The following is a 14,715-nucleotide window of genomic DNA, read 5'->3' as shown; positions in this document are numbered from 1 at the left end:
TGCAACCTCTGTATCCTGGGTTCAAGCAATTCTCCTACCTCAGCCTCCCGAGTAGCTGGGATTACAGGTGCCCGCCACTATGCCCAGCTAATTTTTGCATTTTTATTAAAGACGGAGTTTCACCATGTTGGCCAGGCTGGTCTTGAACTCCTGATCTCAGGTGTTCTGCCCGCCTTGGCCTCCCAAAGTGCTGGGATTACAGGTGTAAACCATCAAGCCCAGCCCTGGCCATTTCAAAATATGGCAAGGAAACATGTTTTGGGGTAAAATATTTTTATTTTCTTCCTTCCTTCCTTGTCTTGTATCTTGTAATGTTATGCCTGAGTCAGGTTAGAAAGTAAGTCACCATATATAGGGTTAAATAAAACCCTTCTGATGAGAATTTATGATTTGTAGGGCATGACTCCCCAAACCCCTTAGATAGGAATTTGGGCAAGATAAAAAAAATCAGAGTTTAGTCCTCATAATATTCTGTGTAACAAAATTGGAAGTATGTATAAAGTATTTTTGTGGCATGCTAAGTGTTGATTACTCGTGGAAAAGAACTTCTGTAACTGGCCGGGCTCAGTGGCTAACACCTGTAATCCCAACACTTTGGGAGGCTGAGGCGGGCGGGTCACCTGAGGTTGGGAGTTCGAGGCCAGCCTGACCAATATGGAGAAACCCCATCTCTACTAAAAATACAAAATTAGCCCGGCATGGAGGCGCATCCCTGTAATCCCAGCTATTCAGTAGGCTGAGGCAGGAGAATTGCTTGAACCCAGGAGGCAGAGGTTTTGGTGAGCTGAGATCACTCCATTGCACTCCAGCCTGGGCAACAAGAGCAAAATCTGTCTCAAAAACAACTTGTGTAATTGAGTTGTGAGCTGAACTAGCTCCATTTTTCGTGGAACGCTTTCCTTGAAAGAATGAAAGACATGCTATTGTTATTCAGACTTGAGTATTTGGCTTGCTCTATCGCCCAGGCTGGAGGGCAGTGGCAGGATCTCGGCTTACTGCAACCTTGGCCTTCTAGGTTCAAGGGATTTTCCTGCCTTGGCCTCCTGATTAGCTGGGATTATAGGCCCCGCCTCCACGCCCAGCTAATTTTTTTTTTTTTTTTTTTTTTTTGTATTTTTGTAGAGACAGGGTTTCACCATGTTGGCCAGGCTGGTCTTGAACTTCTGACCTCAGGTGATCCGCCCACCTTGGCGTCCCAAAGTGCTGGGATTATAGGCGTGGGCCACCGAGCCCGGCCGGCAGATATTTTCTTGAAAGTGGACAGTGATCTGTCACGTTAAGGAAAATAGCTGACAATATTTGTTGGTAATGATAAAATTCAAGGTTTCAAGTCCAATTAGAATTTTCAGGCCTGGTGAGCTAAATCCCAGCACTTTGGGAAGCCAAGGGGTATCGGGAGAACCCGCTCCCGATGTTTAACGTGGGTTCTTTTCTATTTCCTAAGTGTCTCGGCTGGGTTGAGAAATAAAGGGAAAGAGCGCAAGAGAGAGAAACTTAAAGCTGGGTGTCCGGGAGAGACATCACGTGTCGGCAGGATCCGTGATGTTCCCCGAGCAGGAAAACCAGCCAGCTTTTATTAGGATTTTCAAAAGGGGAGGGAGTGCATGAATAGGGTGTGGGTCACAGAGATCAGAGCGAGATCACAGCATCACAGGACCACCGGATGAGGTGAAATTAAAATTGCTAATGAAGTTTCGGGCACGCATTGTCATTGATAACGTCTTATCAGGAAACAGAGTTTGAGAGCAGATAACCTGTCTGAGCACAATTTATTAGGTGAGAATTTTCTCATCCTAATAAGCCTGGGAGCACTATCGGAGACCCGGGCTTATTTCATCCCTTTGGCTTTGACCATAAAAAACGGGACGCCTTAAAAAGGGGCCGTCTGTAGGCCTACTCAGGGCGCATTCTCTTTCTCAGGGATGTTCCTTGCTGAGAAAAAGAATTCAGCGATATTTCTCCTATTTGCTTATGAAAGAGGAGGAATATAGTTGTGTTCCTTCCGACTCACCAGCGGCCAGTTCAAAGTTACCTCTCTTGTTCCCTGAACATCATTGTTACCCTGTTCTTTTTTTTTTTTTTTTTTTTGAGACGGAGTCTGGCTCTGTCGCCCAGGCTGGAGTGCTGTGGCCGGATCTCAGCTCACTGCAAGCTCCGCCTCCCGGGTTCACGCCATTCTCCTGCCTCAGCCTCCGGAGTAGCTGGGACTACAGGCGCCCGCCACCTCGCCCGGCTAGTTTTTTTTTGTATTTTTTAGTAGAGACGGGGTTTCACCGTGTTAGCCAGGATGGTCTCGATCTCCCGACCTCGTGATCCGCCCGTCTCGGCCTCCCAAAGTGCTGGGATTACAAGCTTGAGCCACCGCGCCCGGCCTTACCCTGTTCTTTTTTAAAGATGTCCAGATTTCATATTGTTGAAACACACATGCTCTACAAACAATTTGTCCAGTTGATACAATCACAGGGTCCTGAGGCGACATTCATCCTCCTCAGTTTACAAAGAAGATGACAGGATTAAGAGAGTAAAGACAGGCATAGGAAATCACAAGGGTATTCATTGGGGAAGTGATAAGTGTCCATGAAATCTTCACAATTTATGTTCAGAGATTACAGTAAAGACAGGTGTAAGAAATTATAAAAGTATTAATTTGGGGAACTAATAAATGTCCATGAAATCTTCACAATTTATGTTCTTCTGCCGCGGCTTCAGTTGGTCCCTCTATTCGGGGTCCCTGACTTCCCTCAACAAAGGGGGACAGATGGCTTGAGCCCATAAGTTCGAGACCAGCCTGGGCAACGTGGCAGAACCCTGTCTCTTACAAAACATTAATCAGGTGTGGTGGTGTGTGTCTGTAGTCCTTGCTACTTGGGAGACTTGAGGCGGAAGTATCACTTGGGCCTGGGAGGTCAAGGCTGCAGTGAGCTGTGATTGTACCACTGCACTTCAACCTGGATGACAGTGAGACTCTATCTCAAAAAAGAAAACAAAAAGATTCATTCTAAGTGCATAATAGATCAATGGATTTTAATTTCACAGTATGGTAAGTTCATTGTTATGGTTATAGATTCCACATTTCAACTAATGTTTTTTTTTTTTTTTTTTTTTTTTGAGACGGAGTCTCGCTCTGCCGCCCAGGCTGGAGTGCGGTGGCCGGATCTCAGCTCACTGCAAGCTCCGCCTCCCGGGTTCACGCCATTCTCCTGCCTCAGCCTCCCGAGTAGCTGGGACTACAGGCGCCCGCCACCTCGCCCGGCTAGTTTTTTGTATTTTTTAGTAGAGACGGGGTTTCACCGTGTTAGCCAGGATGGTCTCGATCTCCTGACCTCGTGATCCGCCCGTCTCGGCCTCCCAAAGTGCTGGGATTACAGGCTTGAGCCACCGCGCCCGGCCTTCAACTAATGTTGAAAAAACTACCATGTTTTGGCTGGGCGCTGTGGCTCATGTCTTTAATCCCAGCAATTTGGGAGGCCAAGAGGGGTGGATTGCCTGAGGTCAGGAGTTTGAGACCAGTCTGGCCAATGTGGTGAAACCCCGTCTCTACTAAAAATACAAAAAAAAAATTAGCCAGGCGTGGTGGCACGCGCCTGTAATCCCAGCTACTCGGGAGGCTGAGGCAGGGGAATTGCTTGAACCAGGGAGGTGGAGGTTGCAGTGAGCCAAGATTGCGCCACTGCACTCCAGCCTGGGCGACAGAACAAGACTCCGTCTCAAAAAAAAAAAAAAAAAAAAAAAGAGACTATCCATAATTTTTTTTAAAGGCTAGTTAAGTAAAGCAGTGGGATTGGAGAAGGAACAAAGAAATCTATAACTGGTTATAATGAATTAATTGTAAACATCACTGCACTTGGACCAGCCTATCCACAATTATTTGAAGAAGATATTACAATGCTCCTCTATTTTCCTTCTGCATATTTGTGAGGTTGGATTTTATTTATGCACTCCGACTAAATGAATATATTGCAAGACATTTAAAATATTTGAAAAAATGCAAAACAGTGTCAGTCTTCGCTAATTTTTTTATTAATAACTTTTATTTTTTTTTAGAGATGGGACCTTACTCTGTTGCCCACACTGGAGTGCAGCTCACTGTACTCTTAGCTCACTGCAGCCCAAGCTCCTCGGGTCAGGCATCCCTCCCCATCTCAGCCTTCCAAGTAGCTGGGACTACAGGCATGCACTACGACACCTGGTTTTTTAAAAACTTTTTAAGAGATGGAGTCACACTATGTTGTCCAGGCTAGTCTTGAATGCCTGACCTCCATCTGTCCTCCTGCCTTAGCTTCTTCAGTTGCTGGGGTTACAGGCATGAGCCACCATGACCAGCTAAATTTTTTTAACCATGTAGTTACTTTTCATAAAAATATGCAAGGCCAGGATGGTGGTAAGCACTTGAGCCCAGGAGTACTACGATATATTGTACTATGGTTGTGCCTATGACTAGCCAGTGCACTCCAGCCTGGGCAATATAGGGAAACTCCATCTTTTTTTTTTTTTTTTTTTTGAGATGGAGTCTTTCTCTGTTGCCCAGACTGGAGTGCAGTGGCATGATCTTGGCTTACTGCAATCTCTACCTCCCAGGTTCAAGCAACTTTTCTGCCTCAGCCTTCCAAGTAGCTGGGACTACAGGCACACACTACCACGCCGGGCTAATTTTTGTATTTGTAGTAGAGACGGAGTTTCACCATGTTGGCCAGGATGGTCTCGAATTCCTGACCTCAAGTGATCCATCCACCTCAGCCTCCCAAAGTACTGGGATTACAGGCATAAGCCAATGCGCCTGGCCAGGAAACTCCATCTTTAAGATAAATAAATAAAATCAAAAAAATAAAAATACTCAAATTATGTTCAATAAAATGGGATTATTATCATTATTATTGTTATTTAGATGGAGTCTCACTCTGTCACCCAGGCTGGAGAGCAGTAGTGCGATCTCAACTCACTGCAACCTTTGCCACCTGGATTCAAGCGATTCTCATGCTTCAGCCTCCCAAGTAGCTGGGAGGGATTACAGCATTGTGCCACCATCCCCAGCTAATTTTTTGTATTTTTAGTAGAGATAGGGTTTCACCGTGTTGGCCAGGCTGTTCTCTAACTCCTAATTTCAGGTGAACCACCCACCTCGGCCTCCCAAAGTGCTGAGATTACAGTCGGGAGCCATCACACCCAGCCTATTGTTATTTTTAAATGAATTAATACATATTTTAAAATATTTTCACTTCGAATTTGCAGTGTGGTTAATAACCGATATAACACATATTAACAAAAGCTCTTTGGGGTCTTCAATAATTTTTAAGAGAATAAAGAATTCTGGGCTGGGTGTGGTGGCTCACGCCTGTAATCCCAGCATTTGGGAGGCTGAGGTGGGCGGATCACAAGGTCAAGAGATCGAGACCAGCCTGGCCAACATGGTGAAACCCCATCTCTACTGAAAATACAAAAATTAGCTGGGTGTGGTGGTGCATGCCTGTAGTCCCAGCTACTTGGGAGGCTAAGGCAGGAGAATCACTTGAACCTGGGAGGTGGAAGTTGCAGCGAGAATCTGTCTCCAAAAAAAAAAAAATAGAATTCTGGAGACTCCAGAATTTGAGAACCACTGCCCTATAGCATTGTATCACTGTCTTTTAAATTGATTTTTTTTTTAATTGAAATAGGAGTTTTACCTGCCTGGCCAACATGGCAAAATCCCGTTTATACTTAAAAAATACAAAAAATTAGCCAGGCGTAGTGGTGGATTCCTGTAATCCCAGATACTCAGGAGGTTGAGGTGGGAGAATCACTTGAACCTGGGAGGCAGAGGTTGCAGTGAGCCAAGATCACTCCATTGCACTCCAGCCTGGGCTACAGAGCGAGACTCTGTCTCAAAAAAAAAAAAAAAAAAAAATATATATATATATATATGTATGTATATACACACACACACACACACACACACACGTAACCGACACTCCATCCAATCTATAGAACGTGTCCGTCACCAGAGAAAGTTCCCTTTTGCTGTTTTCCAGTCAATCCTCCACTCCCTTTTCTTGAGAAAAACACTTGTGTTTTCTATCACCATAGCTTAATTTTGCCCATTTTAGTTTTCATATAGATAGAACCACATAGTTTAGATTCTTTTTTTTTTTTTTTTGAGGCGGAGTCTTGCTCTGTCACCCATGCAGGAGTGCGGTGGCGCAATCTCGGCTCACTGCAACCTCCGCCTCCCGGGTTCAAGCAGTTCTCCTTCCTCAGCTTCCTGAGTAGTTGGGACTACAGGTGTGCGCCACCACGCCCAGCTATTTTTATTTTTATTTTTATTTTTTTTGTATTATTAGTAAAGATGAGGTTTCACCATGTTGACTAGGCTGGTCTTGAACCCCTGACCTCGTGATGCACCCGCCTCGGCCTCCCCAAGTGCTGGGATTACAGGCGTGAGCCACCGCGCCCAGCCAGATTCTTTTATGTCTGGCTTCTTCACTCATGTCGAAGGTAAATACAACTGGACATTACTCAGAGCAGTGAAAACAGGTTTTTTTTTTTTTTTTTTTTTTTGAGACGGAGTCTCGCTCTGTCGCCCAGTCTGGAGTGCAGTGGCCGGATCTCAGCTCACTACAAGCTCCGCCTCCCGGGTTCACGCCATTCTCCTGCCTCAGCCTCCCGAGTAGCTGGGACTACAGGCGCCCGCCACCTCGCCCGGCTAGTTTTTTGTATTTTTTATAGTAGAGACGGGGTTTCACCGTGAAAACAGGTTTTATTTAATAACTACTGAGGGAAAAGAGCTGAGCTCCATTCTGATTTGTGTGGGGATGACCCCGCATTTTAAAGGGAGAGGAGAGAGGGGAGCTTAATAGAGTCAGAGCAGTGAAAAAGTACAAAGAGTTAATCAATGTAAATGTGATTGGTCTAGCTGTGTCAGATAGCTGACAGTTATGGATATTAGGATTCTTTCCTCCCACAGAGGCTGGGAGACAAAGGCCCCATCCTTCCCATTGATTACATTTCAAAGGAATGGCCCTTGGGTTTTTGAGGAAGACATTTATAAGTAGTTAAGAGATACATATTCAGATTTTTAAGCCCTTCTTAGTACCTGCTCTAAGAAAGGAAATTTAGGGGCCTACATAAGGTGTTTGCGGCCGGGCGCGGTGGCTCAAGCCTGTAATCCCAGCACTTTGGGAGGCCGAGACGGGTGGATCACGAGGTCAGGAGATCGAGACCATCCTGGCTAACACGGTGAAACCCCGTCTCTACTAAAAATACAAAAAACTAGCCGGGCGAGGTGGCGGGCGCCTGTAGTCCCAGCTACTCCGGAGGCTGAGGCAGGAGAATGGCGGGAACCCGGGAGGCGGAGCTTGCAGTGAGCTGAGATCCGGTCACTGCACTCCAGCCCGGGCTGTACAGAGCAAAACTCCGTCTCAAAAAAAAAAAAAAACATAAGGTGTTTGCTAGAACAAACATATTCTCCTGGCCATGATGCTCTTTCTCAGGCAGGCATTTTAATGAAGCACGGAGGGTTAGGTTCATCCTAGGGACCCGACCCTCTCCTTCCCCACTTTTTTTTTTTTTTCGTTTTTTGAGTTTTGTTCTTGTTGCCCAGGCTGGAATGCAGTGGCACGATCTTGGCTCACTGCAACCTCTACCTCCCGGGTTCAAGCGATTCTCCTGCCTCAGCCTCCTGAGTAGATGGGTTTACAGGTGCGCGCCACCAAGCCCAGCTAATTTTTTGTGTTTTAGTAGAGATGAGGTTTCATCATGTTGGCCAGGATGGTCTCTATCTCCTGACCTTGTGATCCACTCGCCTCGGCCTCCCGAAGTGCTGGGATTACAGGCATGAGCCACTGCGCCTGGCCTCAGGTTTTTTCTTTTAAGTGTAACCGCCCAATGGGTTCACTTTGCCCGCTGTCAAGACAGAGCCGATTCATCAAGATGGGAGAATTGCAATGGAGAAAGAGTAATTTATGCAGAGCTGGTTGTGCATGAGACCAGAGTTTTATTACTCAAATCAGTCTCCCCGAGCTTTCGGGGATCAGTTTTTAAAGACAATTTGACGGGTAGGGGCTTGGGAAGTGGATGCTACTGATTGGTCAGGTTGGAGATGGAATCACAGGGGATTGAAGTGAGTTTTTCTTGCTGTCTTCCTATGTGGGACGGCAAAACTGGTTGAGCCAGCTTTCCAGTTTGGGTGGTGTCAGCTGATCCATGGAGGGCAGGGTCTGCAAAATATCTCAAGTATTGATCTTAGGTTTTGCAATAGTGATGTCATCCACAGGAGCAATTTGGGGAGGTTCAGACTCTTGGAACTAGAGGCTTCATGACCCTTAAACTCCAATTTCTAATCTTGTAGCTAATTTGTTAGTCCTTGAAAGGCATTTTGGTTGGTCCCCAGGCAAGAAGAGGGTCTTTTTGGCAAAGGGCTGTTATTGTTTCAGAGTCTAACCATGAACTGAATTCCTTCCCAAAGTTAGTTCGGCCCACCAGAAATGAACAAGGACAGCTTAAAGGTTAGAAGCAAGATGGAGTCAGTTAGGTCTGATTTCTTTCACTGTCATAATTTCCTCAGTTATAATTTTGCAAAGGCAGTTCCAAGTGAAGGAATCATATTAATGATCTCCAAGAATTCCTTCTAGCCGTAATATTCTATGATCCTAAGTGGGAAGAATTGATGAAAGCCATGATGTGGGCTAGGCGCAGTGGCTCACGCCTGTGATCCCAGCACTTTGGGAGGCTGAGGTGGGTGGATCACCTGAAGTCAAGAGTTCAAGGGCAGCCTGGCCAACATGGTGAAACCTCACCTCTACTAAAAATACAAAAATTAACCAGGTGTGGTGGCATATGCCTGTAATACCAGCTACTCAGGAGGCTGAGGCAGGAGAATCGTTTGAACCCTGAAGGCAGAGGCTGCAGTGAGCCAAGATCATGCCACTGCACTCCAGCCTGGATGACAGAGTGAAACTCCATCTAAAAAATAAGAAAAAGATATGGCTTAAGAATAGACTCTAAAAATGTTGAGAGGAGAGATCCAATGGGAGTGTACTATGGTACCGTTTGTTACTTTCTGGTTTTCCTGTGGGAATATCCGGAAAAAGCTCGTATATTGTGGAGTTTATTTTCTAAATTGATTTTACCTAGGATTAGGTTCACTGTAAAAGAAAAGGTGAGACAGAAACCTGGAATTTTAGTTTATTTATTTTTTTAATTTGAGATGGAGTCTTGCTCTGTTGCTCAGGCTAGAGTGCAGTGGCTCAATCTCAGCTCTCTGTCTCAAAAAAAAAAAAAAAAAGATTCCAACAAAGCAAAGCAATTAGCTTTGTTGAGTAAATAGATAGCAAAAGGTGTGGATGGACTGGCCTACGTTTTCTTGCTCTTTAAAGATGATATTCCTAATAATAACGGACTAGAGTTATTTTGTGTGTGTGATTTGAGAGTGAAGTTTAGTGTCTTATAAGTGTTTTTCCCTCTCTCCCTCAGATTTGGATCATACAGCGGATGTCCAGTGAGTATAGTGGGAGTTCATTCCTTTGAAACCATGTCAATAGGAAGACTGAATGTTTTAATCTTGGTATCCCTATCTTTAATTTTTCCCCTCTCATTTTGGTTCCTACACAATATGAAAATCATGGTTTAAAAGCACCCAGTTTTGCAGGGTTCAGTGGCTCAGTGAGCCAAGATCACACCACTGCACTCCAGCCTGGGTGACAGAGAGAGACCCCATCTCAAAAAATAAAAATAAGGCTGGGCACAGTGGCTCACGCCTATAATCCCAGCACTTTGGGAGGCTGAGGCAGACGGATCATGAGGTCAGGAGTTCGAGACCAGCCTGACCAACATGGTAAAACCCCGTCTCTACTAAAAATACAAAAATTAGCCAGGCGTGGTGGTGTGTGCCTGTAATCCCAGCTACTTGTGAGGCTGAGGCAGGAGAATTGCTTGAACCGAGGAGGCGGGGGTTGCAGTGACCCGAGATCGTGCCACTGCACTCCAGCTTGGGCGACAGAGTGAGACTCAATCTAAAAAACATAAATAATAAAAATAAAAGCACCCAGTTGCAGTGCCATTAAATTGATTGAGGCCTTAAAATTTGTATTTATCATACTGAATTTATTCTGACTTTGCTTGCTATCAAGTTTTCTTTCTCACGGTGGATTATATTACACCGAGCATGAATATGCTTCTTTAGGTTACACGCATGGGGAGATACTCTGGAGGAAGCATTCGAGCAATGTGCAATGGCCATGTTTGGTTACATGACAGATACTGGGACAGTGGAGCCCCTCCAAACAGTAGAAGTAGAAACCCAAGGTAAATGATTTATTCACAAGGAAGAAATTGTTATACAGTATTGTATACAATAGTGCAGTATTTTACATAATATGAGTATTATTTTCACAAAAAGAACCAGAAAATTAATGATGAGTCTTTTCTTTCTCTTTCAACTGACCTAGACATTTATTGCACTTTTAAATTCAAGTATGTTTTTAGAGACCAGAATTATTAAACATACTATTATGGCTGTTTTGATCCTGTGTAGGAGATGACTTACAGTCTCTTCTGTTTCACTTTTTGGATGAATGGCTTTATAAGTTCAGTGCTGATGAATTCTTCATACCCCGGGTAAGCAAAGGTTTTTCTTTTTTATTGAGCAAATGGATTCTTAGTTCATATTTTAAAATAGAACAGATGATTTAAAATAGGACATGTGAAACAAAACAAATCCATACAAATAAGATGATACTAATTTGCAGAAATCATAATGACCACGGGTACTTCCTGGTTAACTTGCATTTGCCTATGTGTGAACATTTTGTATTTAGATCTCATGTATTTGTCACTAACCAGGATTGTGTGATAAAAAGGTACCTACAGTTTTCATCCACGTTTTTTTCTGTTTTTGTTTTTGATAGAGACAGGGTGTTGCTATGTTACGGAGGCTGGTCTTGAACTCCTAGCCTCCAGCAATCCTCCTGTCTCAATTTTGCAAAGTGCTGGGACTACAGGTGTGAGCATTGCACGCAGCCTCATCCACACTTTTTATATGTCCCAAGTTTGAGCTATATTTATGTCCATCCATTGTTCCTTTTGTTCCATTTGAAATGTAGTAGCCCTGTCACATTGGCCTAAGTTAAACAATTGCAGCTTTTAGTTTTCCTTAACATGAAAAAAGGAAAAGCCAAATGGAGATTGCTTGCTGCTGTCATCCTTTAGAAGGGAACACATCTGCAATGTCATTGTTATTTAACAGAGATGGCACTCTCTGCTTTTGTAATTCCTCTATTCTCTGCTTTACCAGCTTCACTGCTTATACTCACTCTATCAACTGACTCACTCACCCTACAGAGTTCAAGTGCCTACCAGTATTTTATTAGGCTCAGAGTGATTGAAATCCTATGTCCTCCTCCACCATATATCTATTTTCCCCCAGCGTTAAACAACAGCTTTTATTGAAGTGGCAGTGTACAGCAGCAGTGGAGGTACTGCCCCCTGCAGAGCAGGGCTACCCTATAGGCAGTGTGTCCAGAGTAGTCCTCTAACATATATCTTGCAGAGAAATTCTTTTGATTCATATTTTTGGATCTTACATCCTTCTAGAATGCCTCCCTTGAATATGTAAGAAAAAACTTATTTCCTTGAAATATATTTAATACTCAGCTTGGGCAACATGGCGAAACTCCCTCTCTGAAAACAAACAAACAAACAATAATAATCTGGTGGCACATGCCTGTGGTCCCATCTACTCCAGAAGCTGAGGTGGGAGGATTGCTTGAGCTTGGGAGGTGAAGGTTGCAGTGAGCCAAGATCATGCCAGGGCATTCCAGTCTGGGCAACAGAGCAAAACCTTGTCTCAAAAAAAACAAAAACTAAAAAACCCATATACATATATATCTCATTTGTTGTCCTATTTAAGCTAATATTTTAATTTTCTTTGCTTCACAGAAGTTGTATGCTATTGTTTTCTAGAAAAGGTTGTAAAGGCCAGGCGTGGTGGCTCACGCCTGTAATCCCAGCACTTTGGGAAGCTGAGGTGGGTGGATCACCTGAGGTCAGGAGTTCAAGACCAGTCTGACCAATAAGGTGAAACCCCATCTCTACTAAAAATACAAAAAAAATGGATTGGCTGGGCGTGGTGGCAAGCGCCTGTAGTCCCAGCTACTTGGCGGGCTGAGACAGGAGAATTGCTTGAAACCGGGAGGCGGATGTTGCAGTGAGCCGAGATCACGCCACTGCACTCCAGCCTGGGCGACAGAGTAAGACTCCGTTTCAGAAAAAAAAAAAAAAAAAAAAGTTGTACAGGTTTTTAGTAGATGGTCCAAAAAAACAAAACAAAACAAAAAGATTTTTAGTAGATGGTCTATTATGAGCTTTTTTAATTAAAATTTTTTTTTCCTCTCTAGGAAGTGAAAGTACTTAGTATTGATCAAAGAAATTTCAAATTACGATCAATTGGGTAAGTTTTGAAAATCTTTTAAGTACCAAGTTAAAGTTATATTCTTCATTGAATTCAATGGGCAAGGAAACAGAGGGCCACTTGCAGATTGAGTTTTGTGGGATGCCTAAGGACTTGGAAGGACCAGAAACTTATCAAAATAAAGTTGATTTTAATTGTTAAATCTGATTCCCAATTTGTTGATTTTTAGGGAGAGAATACAAATAATTGCTAAATGGCACAGCATAAAGCCCAGCTTAGTGGATGGGAAACACTGACACATTTTTTTCTGATACATTCTCACTTTTAGACCTATTTAAATCAGTTCTTTCTACTAACAAATCGTACTTTTCTTTTCCTGCCAGAGTTTGCAAACACTTAATTAGGTCACTTTGACTGGACTTGTCTCTCAGGTTTCTTTAGTCACTTAATTATATTTTTTAGGTTTTTAAATTTTTTTTTTTTTAGATAAGGTCTTGTTCTGTCACCCAGGCTGGAATACAGTGGTGCGGTCACGGCTCACTGCAGCTTCAGCCTCCTGGGCTCAAGGGATCCTCCCACCTCAGCCTCCTGAATAGCTGGGACCACCAAGTGCACCACTACGCCTGGCTGACTCTTTTGTTTTCTGAAGAGATGGGGTCTCCCCATGTTGCCCAGGCTGGTCTCAAACTCCTGGGCTCAGACTGTCCCCTGGCCTCAGCCTCCCAAAGTGCTGAGATAACAGGCATGAGCCACTGTTCCTGGCCCTCCTAGGTTACTTTTACATACAACTTTTAAATTTTATTTTCATTTATTTTTTATTTATTTGGTTTTTTTTTTGAGACAGAGTCTCACTCTGTTGCTCAGGCTAGAGTGCAGTGGCGTGATCTCAGCTCACTGCAACCTCCACCTCCTGGGTTCAAGTGATTCTTCTGCCTCAGCTTCCCGAGTAGCTGAGATTATAGGCGCCTGCCACCATGCCCAGCTAATTTTTTGTATTTTTAGTATAGACGGTGTTTCACCATGTTGGCCAGACTGGTCTCAAACTCTTGACCTCAGGTGATCTGTCCACCTCGACCCTCCCGAAGTGCTGAGATTACAGGCCTGAGCCACTGCGCCCGGCCTCATTTATTTTTTTAGAAATGGGTTCTCATTCACTATGTTGCCCAGGCGTCCTCCAACTCCTGGGCTCAAGTGATCCTCCTGTCTTGGCTTCCTGAGTAGCTGGGACAACAGGTGCATACCACCACACCTGGCTCAATTTAATTTATTGATTTATTTGAGACAGGGTCTTGCCCTGGCCCCCAGGCTGGAGTGCAGTAGTGTAATCATGGCTCACTGCAGCTTTGAACTCCTGGGCTCAAGTGATCTCCTTCCTTAGCCTCCCAAGTACCTGAAATTACAGGTGCGCACTACCGTGCCCAGCTAATTTGTTGTTGTTGTTGAGACAGAGTCTTGCTCTGTTGCCCAGGCTGGAGTGCGATGCTGCAATCTTGGCTCGATGCAACCTCTGCCTCCAGAGTTCAAGCGATTCTCCTGCCTCAGCCTCCTGAGTAGCTGGGATTACAGGCGCCTGCCACCATGCCTGGCTAATCTCAGCTAATTTTTTATTTTTTATAGAGATGGGGTCTTGCTGTGTTGCTAGGCTGGTCTCTAACTCCTGTGGCCCCATTTTATATTGAATTTCATTCACTTCTTTTTTGTAAAGTGAGATCTTTTATTATCTTCACCTCTGTGTTGTTGTTGTTGTTTAATGAGTAACGAAACAGACTTGCTGGGTGCGGTGGCTCACGCCTATAATACCAGCACTTTGGGAGGCCAAGGTGGACGGATCACGAGGTCAAGAGATTGAGGCCATCCTAGTCAACATGGTGGAACCCCATCCCTACTAAAAATACAAAAATTAGCCAGGCGTGGTGGTGGGCACCTGTGACCTGAACTACTCAAGAGGCTGAGGCAGGAGAATCGCTTGAACCCAGGAGGTGGAGGTTGCAGTGAGCCAAGATCGTGCCTCTGCACTCCAGCCTGGCAACAGAGCGAGACTCCGGCTCAAAAAAAAAAAAAAGAAACAAGCTTGTCCAAAAGTACTAGCTAATATGTGTTTGAACAGAATTTTAAAACTTTGCTCTTTCTACTACACCACGTTGTGATCTTCAGTCACATTAGTGTCAAAGGCAGAGAAGAGACTGATCCCAAGTTCTAGATTACTTTTCTAGGGCCTTCTATATACAGATCATGGATACTTTTAGAAAAGTTGTAAAGTGCAAACCAAGTTTGGAGCGTATTACAGAGTCTAGTATTTTGCCTTTGGTACTCAGACTTGCTTTCTGCAATGGGAG

General features: G+C 44.2%; 1 protein-coding gene across 4 annotated transcripts in view; it reads left to right on the top strand.

Moving 5' to 3' along the window:
- Positions 1-14,715, top strand: part of ZBTB8OS (zinc finger and BTB domain containing 8 opposite strand) — a 31,755-nt gene that overhangs the window by 10,241 nt on the left and 6,799 nt on the right. For 2 of the 4 annotated variants that reach the window (XM_025381223.1, XM_025381231.1), the window contains exons 2-4: positions 9,445-9,469; positions 10,154-10,275; positions 10,505-10,587. In XM_025381223.1, the coding sequence (XP_025237008.1) occupies positions 9,445-9,469; positions 10,154-10,275; positions 10,505-10,587 (230 nt within the window). Of the gene's footprint in view, positions 1-9,444; positions 9,470-10,153; positions 10,276-10,504; positions 10,588-12,365; positions 12,419-14,715 lie in introns of all 4 variants that reach the window. The other 2 variants (XM_025381205.1, XM_025381215.1) reach the window with 2 other exon arrangements.

This window comes from Theropithecus gelada, chromosome 1 (assembly GCF_003255815.1).
Source record: "Theropithecus gelada isolate Dixy chromosome 1, Tgel_1.0, whole genome shotgun sequence".
Classification (NCBI taxonomy): Eukaryota; Metazoa; Chordata; class Mammalia; order Primates; family Cercopithecidae; genus Theropithecus; species Theropithecus gelada.
The sequence above is the reverse complement of the archived record's forward strand: the minus strand, read 5'-3'. Positions and strand labels throughout refer to the sequence as shown.